This window comes from Oryctolagus cuniculus, chromosome 6 (genome assembly GCF_051225735.1).
Source record: "Oryctolagus cuniculus isolate XC-2025 breed Fujian yellow rabbit chromosome 6, ASM5122573v1, whole genome shotgun sequence".
NCBI classification, from domain to species: domain Eukaryota; kingdom Metazoa; phylum Chordata; class Mammalia; order Lagomorpha; family Leporidae; genus Oryctolagus; species Oryctolagus cuniculus.
This window is the reverse complement of record NC_142872.1, coordinates 58,927,978-58,943,327: the sequence shown is the minus strand read 5'-3', so window position 1 is coordinate 58,943,327 and position 15,350 is coordinate 58,927,978. Positions and strand designations below refer to the sequence as shown.

The 15,350-nt window shown below is 44.3% G+C and overlaps 1 protein-coding gene across 4 annotated transcripts in view; it reads right to left on the bottom strand.

Annotated features, from left to right (window-relative positions):
* Window positions 1-5,011: 5,011 nt before the first annotated feature.
* KCNIP1 (potassium voltage-gated channel interacting protein 1) overlaps window positions 5,012-15,350 on the bottom strand; it is a 337,463-nt gene continuing 327,124 nt past the window's right edge. For all 4 annotated transcript variants that reach the window (XM_051843592.3, XM_051843591.3, XM_051843593.3 and 1 more), the window contains 3 exons: window positions 11,826-11,930; window positions 10,577-10,639; window positions 5,012-5,877 (listed from right to left, as the gene is read on the bottom strand). In XM_051843592.3, coding sequence (XP_051699552.1) covers window positions 5,830-5,877; window positions 10,577-10,639; window positions 11,826-11,930 — 216 coding nt within the window. In that variant the 3' untranslated portion in view covers window positions 5,012-5,829. The remainder of the gene's footprint in view (window positions 5,878-10,576; window positions 10,640-11,825; window positions 11,931-15,350) is intronic.

The following is a 15,350-nucleotide window of genomic DNA, read 5'->3' as shown; positions in this document are numbered from 1 at the left end:
ATTTTTTTTAATCAGTCTGGCTCCATATACTCATTGTACTTAGCAGTTCCTAGGTGAGTGATTAAATGGAAAGTCAGAAAGTCTGGGGTTCAGATTGTTGCTCTACTACTTGCTAGCTGTTCAGTTACAGTGGAGTTTTCCTTGTTAGTAAATAGGAATAATAATAAGCTGACTCTTATGGTAGTGAAGACTGAATGAGGTGAATGCATGTGAACTATTTAGCATTCAGTAAATGCTCAGTAAATGATATTTATAATTTATTACAGTTGTATAATAGGTGGCAAAACAGCATGGAGCTTCTGGAACTAGACTTGGTTTCTTGTCCCAGCTCTGCTGCTATCCAGTTGTGTCGCCGTAGGTTTTGGTGCCCCCTTCTATCATATGAAAGGGTGGGATACAGTCAGCTAGCATATGTCAAGTTGCAAGTTACAGAAAGTTCAACTCAAGCTGCCTGAAATAATAAAACATGAATCTCTTGATATCTGTTGATACGCAGAATCAGAAACATGAGAGGTAAGTGTGACTTCAGGTGAGGCTTGATCAAGCAGTCAATTGTATCACTAAGAAGTCCATTTCTCTCCATCTCTCTGCCTTGACTGCTGTGGTATATTATGTTCAGCTACAGGTTAGCTTCCTTTCAGGTCACCAAACCGTTGGATCTAGGGCCGAGGGCTATATATGTTCTTTCTCATTCCTGTGCGTAGCAAGAAGCAAGTTTGTTTAATTGTTTTCAGTGAAAGCTCTGGCAGTCATGCTGTTTGGTTACTTCAGATTATAAGCCTTCCCCTAAGCCAGTTGCTGTGGCCAGGGGCAAAGGAGGCTATGATGATCGTGGCCTAAGTCCACATGCTTTATTCCTAGAACTGGGAGCATAGTCAGCTCCCCAGAACCTCAAGGACCTTCCAAGTTCCATCCAGTGGGGTTGGCTGCCCTTCAGAATTTTCCCCAAACCCTTGGACTTCTGAGTCTCGCTGGACCCCAGTTGGCCAATGTACAGGGTGCCGAACTTTTTGAGGTCTGCCAGTTAGGTTGGGCCTTCTTGCAATATGGAAAGACACACTCACTGTAACTCCTCTAAGAAACCCATATGGCTGTTTCGCACATCCTTGGCATTCTTCCCTTAAGAGGAAGAGAAATTTGGCTGTGATGCATGGGTTTGTTTTCACTGCTGTTTATGAATATTTTTCATGGCAGCTGCTTTCCAGCCCCTTCTAGAGTTTGTTTAGCCTAGAGCTAATGTTAGGGACGGGTGAAACATGGTCTTCATGCTCTCTAAGAAAGAAAACCGGCTGGCTGCAGATTTCGGTGCTTGGAGCGTTTTTAGTCCATTGCTAGCTCTGTGGGCAAGCCCTTCTATGTCTCTGGACATTACTTGTTCATTTTGGAGACAGGTGCCTAGACTATCTCTCTCACTGGGCTGCTGTCACACCCAAGGAAGAGACTGTCCACAGAGACCCTCTAACCTGAGATAAGCTGAGGTCCGCTGCTGCCCTTTGGAAAAGCCTGTCTCATCATCCTATCTCACGTAGCTCCCGCAGCCACCCTGGTCACTCTGTATCACGACACACGTTTGTTTCCTTGGTACTGCATTAAAATTGTCTTGTTTGTAGTTATTTCCTCTCATTAGAATCTAAGGTTCATGAAAGCAGGACTTGCATCTGTCTCATTCCTGGTTGGTGAGTGCTGTGGGCAATTGCAGCTCAGTCCTACCGGAGACCACAGGGTTCTTCCTACTGGAGGTATCTATCCTCCATCTCTCCTGGGTCAATAGCTAAGGGCAGCTCCTTGGAGGTGTTGATGGCTTGATTCTTCCAGCTGCCCTGTCTCAGGCAGAGTGGGGCTGTTATGGCAGCCTTGGTCTGTGGCAGACAAGAAGTCTCAGTCAGGCATTTGCAGTGCGCAGCAGTTCAGTGTACTTGTATGGTCACAGGGATCGCCAGACAGCCATTGCATTTGCAACCTGGCTGGGTCCACATCAGCAGGTGTGGTGGCTGGCAAAGGCTGCTACGTGGTTGGAAGGTTCAGGAGGGGCAGGATCCCTCTGGGAGGACCCATTGGAGATGGGGCTGGTCCTCTCTCACTGCTGCAACGTGTCCCTCCCCTGCCACCCGCCAGGACAGCCATCTCGCCTTCTGTTGAGGTTTCATCTGAAGATGAATTCTGTATCTTCCTCCTGCCCTGACTTCTCTCGCAATATGCTCAGCTGCTGATCTTCCTGTCAGCACCGGATGCTCAGGACTGAATGTGGTTTCTTACTTGTCTGGTCAAACCGGGAGAAGCGGTCCAGCTGTTCCCCTGTCCCAGGGAAGGGGTCGTCAGCTCTAGGTGCACATTGTAATCACCTAGAGAGAGTTTAAGGCGTGCTGAGCTCAGGGCTAGGATTCAGTTCATCTGGGAAAAGGCCCAGGCAGCCAGGGTGGAGAAGTGGAGAAACCCTACACAGGCCTCTAACACAGGAAATTGAATCTGTAATAAAGACCCTCCCAACAACAACAAAAAAAGCCAAGGACCATGTGGCTTCACTGCTGAATTCTACTAGAGTTTTAATGAAGAAGTAATTTCAATTATTCTCAAACTATTCAAAACAATTGAAGGGGAGAGAATCCTCCCAAGATCCTTCTACAAGGCCACCATCAACTTAATTCCAAGGGCAGAGGTCAGTCTAGCTACAGGTACAGCATGCTATTCTGCAGGTCAGTGATATCATCAAAGGCTCAAATTCTGTTTTTTTTTTTTTTTTTTCTTTTGACAGGCAGAGTGGACAGTGAGAGAGAGAGACAGAGAGAAAGGTCCTCCTTTTTTCTGTTGGTTCACCCCGCAATGGCCGCTGCGGCTGGTGCGCTGCTGCTGGCGTACTGCGCTGATCCGAAGCCAGGAGCCAGGTGCTTTCTCCTGGTCTCCCACATGAGTGCAGGGCCCAAGGACCTGGGCCATCCTCCACTGCACTCCCGGGCCACAGCAGAGAGCTGGCCTGGAAGAGGGGCAACCGGGACAGAATCCGGCGCCCCGACCGGGATCAGAACCCGGTGTGCCTTGCCTTGTGATATCTGGTTTATTAACCCTTGGTTAGCAGATAAAACCTCAAAATTCCTAAATGGTTGCTAGTGTGTCTTGGGGCCACATGCTTTCTCACTTATATTCAGTGGGAGACAGAACACCTTTGTCTTGTTATTCTCAGCGCGAGTTTTGAGATTCATGCTGTTTGACCTGGCTTGTTTCAAGCTTACCCTTGAGTCGATCACTGTGGCCAGGGGGCGGTTCAAATCCTGTGCTCCATTCCTAGAATCGGAAGTGGCCAGTTCCCCATTCATAGCCCCATATGCAACTTACGATCCGCAGGCAGTTTGTACAGAATCCTAATGCCCAAGCCCCACCTTTGGAGATTCTACTTCGTTTGGTTTAGAGGAGTCCCAGACACTGTGCTTGTGGAGGTTCCCAGGTGATTCTCATGAGCAGCCAGGCTAGGGAAGCACTGGCCTGGTGGTCTAGCCTCGTGATTTGGCTCAGACCCCACGTGGGAAGGGCCATGCTACAGATCTTCTGCTTGGGCAGATGTCCAGCTGCCTTTCTGGGGACCAGGTACATGCCCAGCAGCTTCAGGTGGCCACACAGCTGCACTCAGGAAGCCCAGATAGAACAGAGTTGCAGCTCCTACAGTTTCAAACCACGAGAGGTAACAGCCAGTGTCACCAGATTGGGCGTGCTCACGTGTGCCCAGGAAGTTGTGGTGGGCTGCTCCTGCTAGTGACCTGTGGTTACCGGACACATTTCCCTTCACCCTGTCTGTTGCCTCATCTGTAACGTGGGTTTGCAGAACACCTGTGCCTCTCTGAACTGACTGCAGATGAATGCAATATTTGGACGGTACCCTCTGTTCCTGGAGTGAGGCAGGAATTTACCGTCCTTAAGGGGTCTTTTTCAGGGGCCAGCGCTGTATCACTGTAGGTTTAGCCACCGCTTGCAGTGCTGGTATCCCATATGGGTGCCGGTTCGAGTCCCAGCTGCTCTGATTCTGATCCATCTCCCTGCTAATGGCCTGGGAAAGCAGTGGAAGATGGCCCCCAGTGCTTGGGCCCCTGCACCCATGTGGGAGACCTGGATGAAGCTCCTGGCTCCTGGCTCCTGGCTCTGGTCTGTCCCAGCCCTGGCTGGTGTGGCCACTTGGGAGTGAACCAGCAGATGGAAGACTTTTCTCTCTCTGCCTCTACCTCTCTCTCTCTCTCTCTCTGTAACTCTACAATTCAATTCAATAAAAAAACTAAATAAAAAATAAATACAACTAACTAAAATTTTATAATAAAAAATAAACTGAATAAAACTAGCTAACTAACTAAATAAAAAAAATTTAAAGGAGTCTCTTTTATCTGTGATACCTTTGGAGGTCCTCTTACCTCTGTGAACTCCAATGCCCTCACCAGTAAAACCATGACTCTACCTTCTGGAATGTTCTACCTTGAGCACAAAATAAGGTAATGTGTATAAAGTCCCCAGCAGAGCACCTGACACACAGTAGAGGTTCTGTATATTGCTTTCCTTCTGACAACACTACTGTTAGCTCTTACTGTTTCTTATGCTATCAGTTGGAGAAACCAAGACCCACGGTGCTCAACATAAGTGATAATTTCCTGTTAAAGGCTGAAGACAATTCACCAACCTTGAACTCTGACTCCCTCAGCAGGAGCTCCTGTCCATATCTTCAGCTCTGTGTCCCTGAGCACACTATTTGGGACTTCTGATTTTCCACACTACTGGGTTTGGGGATCGGCAATCTTGTAGGAAGGGAGGTGTTGTGAAGGGCCTGGTCTTGAACTTGCATTTGCAAATGGTCCCAGTATCTGCTTTTGGATTGCAGGTTTGCTTGGGATGGTTTAGAAGCTGGAGAGGATGGTGTCAGTGCCTGGTGCAGTACAGGGCCCAGAGAATCACTAATAGCTGGATGCCAAATGAATGGACTAAGCTTCCCTTCCCACAGCTCTCCTCTCCTGCCCCAGTGGAGTCATGGAGGAAATGATTGACAGTGTAAGAAACAGTTCCGTTTATTGATTAGAACATGGTATAAAATCACAGCAGTTTGCAGGCATTCTGGACTTTCTGGGAGGGACATGCAGTGCTGGGCTCGAGCAGGGGATGGAGTGGAGGTATGTATGGGCCACTGGGCAATGGCTCCCTTCCAGGGCCTGTGCAGGGACTTGCTCTACCAGCACGGATACTAGTGTAAGAGAATTCTTGGTCCTTGCCTCTGGAAACAAATGACGTTGGGCAGTTTGGGCCATGAGACAATGCTATGCTTAATAAATTCAGTCCTATCCTACATGTGTTAGGGGCTGGCTCTCCCAATCTGGTCATGGCAGATTCTAATTGTTCTGTAAAATGCTCATTCTTCCCACCACAGGAAGAGAAACAGGCACGTTGGTTTGGGAGGCCAGCAGAGGATGGTGTGCACTTGGCTAAGGTCTTCTTGCTTCCAGATTTGTTGACTTGGAGGCAGTGAGCTGGGGGGTCTGGAAGCAGAAAGTTGTGCGCTGCATTTAAGCTCAAGCAGAGGGACTTTCCAGAGGGCAGCAGTGTGAAGAGGTGGGCATGCTTCGGAAACAAACTCGAACTTCACCTTGTGTCTCTCGGCAAGAGGGAGGAGGAAGAGCTGGCGATCAGAGACGGGGCCGTGTGGTGCTGGCCTCCGTAGAAAGTCTTCAGCAGAGAATTCTTCCAAAGTGTAAAAGGGCTTGTTGTCCCAAGAGTTGGTGTATAAACTCAGAAAGAGGGAAGATCGGGGTGTTTGGGTGGTTGTTTAGTCCAGTGTCTCTGAGAGCTGGGTGGCTGTGTCCCTGGTCACATGACATTTTGGAACAGCTGGAGAGACCTCATGATGTTGTCATCCTGAGAGGGGAGGGAAAAGAGGGTGGTCAGAGCTTTCCGAGGCCCTTCCCTGGGAAGCCCTGTAACTGATGTGCCAATCTCCAGCATGGTTTTCTAGGCAGACCGTGGCTACAAGGGGGTGAGAAGCAAGGAGCAGGGGCTGGGGGCCTAGAAGGAGCTCCATTCACAAAACAAGAGATGGCTTTTCTAGCCTTGAGGAGGAACTCAGAGGAGGCAAATTATCCAGTAAAACAGTGAGATGTTTCTTCTTCTTCTTCTTTTTTAAAGATTGATTTTATTTATTTGAAAGGCAGAGTTACACACATATACACTCACTCATAGAGACAGAGACAGAGATAGAGATAGAGAGATAGAGATAGTTATATAGATAGAGATAGAGATAGAGATAGAAATAGAGAGATCTTCTATTCCACTGATTCACTCCACAGTTGACTGCAATGGCTAGGGCTGACCAGGCTGTGCCAGGAGCCAGGAGCTTCTTCTGGGCCTCTCGCATGTGAGTTTGCAGGGGCCCAAACACTTGGGCCATCTTTTGCTGCTTTCCCAGGTGCATTAGCAGGGAGCTGGATCATAAGTGGAGACCCAGGACTCAAGCTGGCACCCCTATGGGATGCTGGTGCCACAGCGGTGGCTCAACCTGCTGCACCACAGTGCTTTCTCCGAGATGTTTGTTAAGAAGTTCTGGGCACCTGCATTTTATCAGGTGGTTTTTCTGTTTCTATACAGATAATCACAGTTTTTTAGCCTATTGGTATGATTACTTACATTGACAGATTCTTGGATGTTAAACCAGCCTTGCATTCCTGGAACAAACCCCATTTATTCATGATATGTTTTATGCTTTTTAATAAATTGTAGGGTTTGAGCTTTTCCATCTGCATTCAGAAGGAGTGTGTTAATATATTAGAAATCTTGTAACACCTCATCGGCTTTCCATTTAGGGTCACAGTAGCCCCACGGATCAAGCCAAGAGGGGCTCTCTCTTGCCTGAGTCTGTGTAAGATCTGTGCTGCCCCTTCCTTCCACGTTGGGGAAAACGGGCCAGGGGAGCCCTGCTGCTGCCATGTACTCTGGGGAAAAGGTTTAAATTACAGACCCCGTTTCTTCAGCAGACACAGGACTTTTCAGATTTTGTTTATTTTTCTGTTAGTTTTCGTAGTTGTGTTTTGCATGGAATTTGTAGATTCCATATAAGTTGTCAAATCTATTAGATAATGCCCGATTGTCTTTTTGCTGTCTTTAAAGCCTGTGGTGATATTCCTTTTCATTTCCAATAGCGATAAATTGAGTTTTCTCTCTCTCTACATCAATCTCAATATGCATTTATCGATTTTACTAAGTTTTTTTCAAGGAGAGCTCTTGCGGATCTGTTTGTTTCTGTATGCGTGTGGGAACTTCAGAAATTCAGAGGGGCCGGTGCTGTGGTATAGCAGGCTGAGCTACCACTTGCAGTGCTGCATCTCATGTGGGCTCTGGTTCCAGTCCCGGCTGCTCCACTTCCAATCCCAACTACCTATTAATGGTCTGGGAGAGCAATGGAAGATGGCTCAAGTGCTTGGGCCCCTGCACCCACGTGGGAGACCCGGAAGAAGCTCCCGACTTTAGCCTGGCCCAGTTCTGGCCATTGTGGCCATTTGGGGAGTAAACTAGCAGATAGAAGATCTCTCTCTGTTTCTCCTTCTCTCTCTGTAACTCTGCCTTTCAAATAAATAGATGAATAAATTTAAAAAAAATTATAGAAAAATGGAATTAAAAAGTAAATTTTGTTTTTAAAATAAATACTATTAAAATTAATAATATAATTTTTTAAATGTGAAAACTTTTTTGAGAATCATGCATTGTTTATCATAATATGTACCTCCCATGAACTTTCTGAAGATCCAGCATATGTCTCTACTATATGTTCTCTATTTTACATTTTTGTCATATTTTTTCTAAGATATAATTATTGAGGATAGAAAACTCTCAAATACTTGGGTATTAATCAACACACTTTTAAATCCATAGGTCAGGGGAGAAAATATTTTGAATTAAAGTATAATAAAAATATGACATATCAAAATTTGTCGGATTTAAAGCAGTGTTCAGCCAAAGTAGTGCTCAGAGGGAAAATCACACTTATAAATGTATGTGTTAGAAAAAATTGATTGGGAGTTACTGATCAGAACTTTAATCTCAACAAAAAATTGAAGATGAAAAAGCAGATGGCAGAAAATTAATTAATAAGTTACAAAGTGGACCCATAAAAGAAAAAATTAACAGAGACAAAAGTCATTTGAGTAGTTATCATCTTTAAAAATGTCTACAGCAGGGAGTTTTTATTGCCTAATATTTAAGCACATGGGTTCTAGAGTGAGGATGCCTGGATTCGAATTCTGGCCCTGTTACTTATTAGCTGTGTGACCTTGGGCAAGTTGTTCAATTTTTGTGCCTCAGCTTCATCATGTCTAATGGAGTTGAGCAGGGTGATACCTCTAGGGTAGGTTGTGAAAAAGGAAAGAGTCAATGAGTGTAGAAGTTGCTAATGTGAGAAACTAAACTGATTTAAAAGTCTCTCTTACCTGATAAGCAAATCTAAAAAGTATGATACTCAGAATGACAGAGTTTAAGGTACATCTCTGTCATTGACTGTGGTCCTGGCCACATCACTTAGTCCAGTAATGCCTCATTTTTCTCTTTTTTAAAATAGATGTGATCAATATTCATATTCAGTCAGTTCACGTTGACTACATGTTAAAATGTTCCAGCTCTATTGGTAAAGAACCGATGACACAGCCTCCTCTCCAACCCCAGCCTCTTCCCCTCTGGCTACCTGGTAGCTTGCTCAGGGCCCATGGGCTACTCAAAGATCCACCAAGTAGTGGATCAGACCTAGTAGGGGCTTCAGTGGGTTCTTCTCTAGGGAGTTGGCCAAGGTCAATGACACTTAGTAAATGTTTGGTTCATTTCAGTTGTTTAATGCCAATGTTCCTCAATTTACAATAGGGTTACATTCCAGTCAATCCACTGTAAGTGGAAACAAGTCAGAAATGCCTTTAATACCCATCATCTACTGAGCACTGCAGTTTAGCCTATCTATCTACTTTAAACACGCTCAGAACACTTCCATTAGCCTGCACTGGGCAAAATCACCTAACACAAAACTTGTATAATGAAGTGTTGAAGCGCCGGTGCTGCGGCTCACTAGGCTAATCCTCCGCCTTGTGGCGCCGGCACACCGGGTTCTAGTCCCGGTTGGGGCGCCGGATTCTGTCCCGGTTGCCCCTCTTCCAGGCCAGCTCTCTGCTGTGGCCCGGGAGTGCAGTGGAGGATGGCCCAGGTGCTTGGGCCCTGCACCCCATGGGAGACCAGGAAAAGCACCTGGCTCCTGGCTCCTGCCATCGGATCAGCGCGGTGCGCCGGCCGCGGCGGCCATTGGAGGGTGAACCAACGGCAAAGGAAGACCTTTCTCTCTGTCTCTCTCTCTCACTGTCCACTCTGCCTGTCAAAAAAAAAAAAAAAAAAAAAAAAAAAAAAAAAGAGAAGTGTTGAATACCTCATGTAATTTGTTGGGTAGCTGCTTCCCTAAAATGCTGCCCCCCACCCCGCCCCCGCCCCATGCACTCTTGCATATTGGCTCCATCACCTCTGGATCACGTGACCGCATGGGCTGCTGCTGCCCAGCACTGCACAAGGATGGTGCTGCATGTTGCAAGCCCAGGAAAAGAGCAAAACTCACGGTTCAAAGTACGGTTTCTACTGTGTGTTGCTTTTGCACCTTGGAAAGTTGAAAGACAGTTAAGCTGACCCGTCATGAGCTGAAGATTGTGTTTGGATTCTCACCCTGCGTGTGAGACAGTTCCCTCACTCAGGATTGTTGTGCCGTTTGTGGAATGTGCCCGAAACTTGCTGATGCTCGGTGTGTGTTAACAAACTTCTCTCCTGCCTCATCGCATTTGCAGTTTTTCTTGGGTGGAGCTCAGATTACTGTGTATGTTTCTGAAATAAGGTGGGTGTTTACATGCATTTCTCTCAAGTAGACGAAGCAAGTATTTCTGACCAGTTTCCATTGGAGACTTGGGCCAGAGTATTCCTTAGACTTAATGGAAGTGCGATCCAAGGGCTGGTAGTATCTGGAGCAACCTGGGAGGGTGTTGGAGAAGTAACATCTCAGGCCTGACCTATGGAATTAGAGCCTGCAGCTGAACAAGATTTCAAAGAGACTGATTTGAAGATTTAGAAGCATTGGTCCAGGGCATTTGAGTTTAAGATTTCTAGATCTTAGCCCAAACACAGTATCTCCAGGATTAAGACTTGGAAATGCAGATTTTCAGAACCATGGGAGACCATTTTCCAAGCACACAGTTGTAGATTTTTTTCCAGCTGCTCCTGTATAGTCTGAGGAGTGGGGACATCAAGTGCAAGGAAGGTTGAAAAATGACAGTGTTGCCCGCTAGTGAAGGCTAGTTTCCCAGAGACTCCCTTGAGCATTCTTGTCCCCCAGCCCCTACCTACCCTACTTAGACGTTTCGGCTCAGTGCCAAGCTTGGCCAAGGTTAAGCACAGGCCAGGTGGAGGAGGGGGATGGCCGGCCCTCTGAGGTGCTGCTGGTGCCAGGAGGGAATCTGACCTGAGCAGTCGTGGGCACGTGCAGCCCTCAAACCCGAGACTTCCTTCCTCAGACTTAGAGTTTTATGTCTGCCCTGTGCACTTTCCTTACCTCCTGACAGGATTCAAGAAATTCATCTAAAGTCACGATGCCATCTTTATTTTTGTCCATTTTCTGAAAGACACAACAGGGAGCACTTTAAAGAACCTGATCATCTGCATTCCAGAACCTGGTGTTTGCCAACCAACTTGGCTCTGTGACATAGGGTGCAGCCCTTGGACCCGCACCAGGTCCCTAAGTCTCAGGCTTGCTGTAGACCCTCACCACCTCTCTGCTGGACTACTCCATGCTGTCCCAGGGTGTTGTCTATTTCCTGTGGCTATAATCAAATACCCAAGATTTGCTACTTTCTAAACAAACAAACAAACAAACAAAAGGCCGATTTAGCTCCCAGGCTGGAGAGCAGGGAGCTGGCTCAGGTCAGGGGCCTCACAGTGGACAACTTCACAAGGGTGGGAATGTATACCCGACATCAGATGGGCAGACAGGAAGTCGGAGATGAGGAGGGGCAGTCTTGCATTTTTTTTATACCAACTCTCTCTCATGAGAGCTACAGGATTATTCCACTCCAAGGGTGATACCCCCAGTGACCTAATCATCTCCCATTAGGCCCTGCCTCTTAAAGGTCCCGCCATGTCTACACTGCCACACTGAAGACCAAACCTGCAACACGTGAACCTTTGAGGGACACACTCAAGGCATTTCTGTGCCATAGCACGGTCCTCCCTAGGCGCTTTGCTGGCCCGTCCATCTGGCAGAAGGAACACTGGATGCAGGAGGTTCTGTTCTGTCTCTGGCATTTACCATGTAGTCTTGGAGGGAACTCCTGTTTTCCCATCTTTGCAGGGGACTATTGGATGCAAGTGAGCTCTGACATTCTTTGATATACTTCTGCTACTTTATTTTTTACTAAAATATTACTGTGATCACATAGCTCTCCTACTGAAGGATCACTGTAGTTGCTCATCATTTTGCAGAGTAAAGCTAAACACTTCCATCTCAGACCTCCCAAGTGGGCCCGGCCTTAGTTTCCAATCTGACTTCCCGATGCTTAATCTATGCAGCTGTGCTGAATGAAGTCTTCTCTGTGGACTGGGTCCCTGCCCTATGCCGTTTGTACTTAATGACCTGCTTCCCTTCCCTTCTGCGGGTACACACGTCTGCCTAATGAGATCATTGTTTTCTTGAGGACTGTGTCACTTTTGATAACATTCTTTTCTGTTTCTCACTGTCTCAGAAGCTCATGGGTTGAGTGACTGAGGTTGGACTTAAAACTTGTGCACAGGGTGGGGGTACTTACCTGGAAGAAGACGTCCACGTGCTGCCTGGGAGTGTCCTCTTTGAGCACGGGATATGTGTATTTCCCCATCATGTCGTAGATGGCTTTGACAATGTCCATCATCTCCTGGAGAGGGGACATGGAAGCACACAGTGTGGGAACCGTGAGCTCAAGCTCTTCTTGGGTGGCAGAGTTTGGGGCTCCTTGTCTCCTTTGGCAATGAAAATGAGTAGAGGACTTTCTTTAACAGGTGAAAGGGGTCAGAGGGAAAGCTCAAGGGACTGGATTCTGGGGGTCTTCTCCTGGAGAGAAGATGGTGGAAAATCATGTCCTTACCAAAGGGCACTGCAACTTCCTGTATTTCTATCTTACTGCTTTTTGTGTCTTAGTGAAGTTGAAGCCCTTTCAGAAAATGTTAAATATTGGTGGTGATTAGCCACGTGTGCTCTTGTCTGATTCTTGCTGTAACCTCTGTAGTGTCACCATAAAGAAAGAAACTGTGTTCAGGCTGAGGTATGTTGAAGAGGTATTCCAAGTTCATTAAGAGTTTTAAAAAATTTATTAAGAATGGATGGTAAATTTTATCGAATGTGATTTTAGCATCACAGAGCTTAATCTTGATATATTGATATAATGAATTATTTAGTGGATTTTCTCTACTGTTATTTCTCCATTCCTGGAATGAACCTTATCCTAGTCTTATGCATTTATTTTAAATAGAGCACTGGAGTTAGTTTCTCAGGGTTTCATTTGGGATTTGAGAGCTTTTGCTGGCACGAGATTAGACTCCTGTTTTCCTTTTTCTGTGTTGCTAGGACTCCTCAAACAACATATGTTTTTGAGCACTTTCCATTGGCTAGACATCGCTACTTTACAACAAGATTTTTTTTTAAATTATATAAAATCTACTGGAGCATATTTGCTTACAAAAATTTATTTAACAATTTAAAAATAACTGATGAGTTTTGATAAATGTATATGCCCATGTAGCCTCCAATAGACTCAAGATAGAACATCAAGAAGTTCTTTTATGCTCCTTTGCAGTGAACATCTGTCAACCTCTGACAACAAGCAACTGCTGGTGAAATTTCTGTCACTATAGATTAACTTGTATTTTCTAAAATTTCATGTAAATGGAGTCATGGAGTATAAACTCTTAGTGTGTCTGGCTTCATTCATTTAGAGTAATGTTTATGGCATTCCAGGCCATTGCTGAATGTGACAGTAATTATTTTTTACTGCTGAATAGTATTCCATTGAATGGATGTACTACGATGTGTTTATCCATTGTTCTATTGACAGATATTTGAGTTGTTTTTGGTTTGGGCCTATTATGAATAAAGCAGATATGAACATTTCTGTACAGGTCTTTATGGAATTATATATTTTAATTCTTAAAAAGATTTACTTATTTAAAGTCAGAGCTACAGGGCAGGGAAGAGAGAGAGAGTGGGAGGGAGAGAGAGATCTTCCAATGGCTGGTTCACTCCCCAGATAGCTACAATGGCCAGAGATGAGCCAGGCTGAAGCCAGGAGCCAGGAGCTTCACCTGGATCTCCCATCTTCTGCTGCCGTTACCAGGTCATTACCAGGGAGCTGGCCCCACATGCGTCCATTTCTCTAGGTTAAATACCTATAAGTAGGATTTCTGGATTGTATGTTAAGTGTATCTTGAACTTCATAAAGCTGCCAAAATGTTTTCCAAAATGTTTCTATCATTTTACATTCCCATCAGCAATGAGAATTTCTATTGTTCCAAATCCTTGCCAACATTTAGTATTGTCAGTCTTTTTATTGGTAGCCATTCTAGTTGTAGTTGTATTTCATTATGGTTACAATTTGTGTTTATTTAAAGGCCAGAGATGCAGAGCAATTTTTCGTGGACTCATTGACCATTCATCTATTTCCTTTTCTGAAGTGTCTATTCAGTTACTTTGCCTATTGTAAATTGAGTTATTTATCTTCTTGTTAAATTAGAAAATTTATATATTTTGAGTATCAGGTCTTTGGCATACAGTTTGCAAACATTTTCTCCAAGTCTACGACTAGTCTTTCCATTTTTCAAAGTTGACTTGTGAGGAGCAAAAATTTGAAACTTGGATGAAGTCAAATTTATCCATTTTTCTTTTGTGATTCCTTCTGTATGTGTCTTGAGATACCCTTTTCTACCCCAAAGAAGACGTTTCTCCTATGTATTGAAATGGGATCCATTTTCAAATTGGGAAAGTTTAACATCTACTGATGTTTTAAAATCAGCTGTTACAGCACGATTTGTTGGAAAAATGGTTCATTCCCCTCTGATTTCTTTGCCATCTTTTTCACAAGGCCAATAGATGCATAAGTCTAAACTGGGATCTCTACTTTCATATCTTGGTTTATTCCTCCTTTTGCTGATTCCTCACTACCGTGGTAGCTAAACCTTTATATTAAGCCTTGAAGCAAGGCAGTTTCAGTCCTGTAACTTTGTTCTCTTACCATTGTTGTGGTTATTTTAGGTTCTCTGCTTTCCCATATATCATATGTATATATGATCAGTTCATCAATTTCTACAAAATGGCTGCTGGTATTTTGATTGTAGTTGCACTGAATCTATAAATTAAATTTAGGAAATTCTACATCTTAGCTATACTAAGACTTCCAATCCAAGCAGGATATAGCTCAGTTTATTTAGGTCTTTGCTTTCTCTCAGTGTTATTTCACAATTTTCAGTATACAAGTTTTGCACCTGTTATGTTGAATCTATCTCAAAGTATTTTGTGTTTTTCTGCTATAATAAATGATACATTTTCCAGTTGTTCATAGTATATAGAACTATGCATGATTTTTGTAAATAGAACTCATATCTTGTTATCTTGCTAAATTCACTTGTGATTTTTTAGTAGGCTGTTTGCAGACTCCTTAAGGTTTTCTATGAATTCGATCATGTTGCTACAAATATACACAATTTTAGTCTTTCTTTTTCAATTTATATTCCTTTTATTTGGTTTAGTCTTGCTTCTGGGGAAAAGTATTTTGTCTTTTACAAATGAGTATTATGTTGGCTGTAAGATTTTTCTAGATAACCGATATCCTATTGATAAAATTCTCTTCTATTATTATTTTTGGGGGAGTTTCATTGAAAATACATGCTGGTTTTTGTCAACTGCTTCTAAGTTGATATATTGTTTTTCTTTTTTTATTCCGTTGATGCAGTTAATTACATTGATTGGGTTTTGAGTTCTTAGAACAAAGTTCACTTAATCATGATGTATGACCATTTTTATAGATTGCTGGATTCAATTTGCTGTTATTTTGTATTTGTGTTCATTAGGGGTACTGAGTTTGTGGTTTTTAGTTTTCTTCTCTCACAGAAACATTTCTTATGTTGGGTATCAGGATTACTATTGGATTTAGACAATGAATTAGGGGGCTAGTGCTGTGGCACAGTAGGTTAATATTCTGCCTGTGGCGCCAGCATCCCATATGGGCTTTGGCCTGGGAAAGCAGTAGAAGATGGCCAAAAAAAAAGAACATGGCCCAAGTGCTTTAGACCCTGCACCCGCTAGA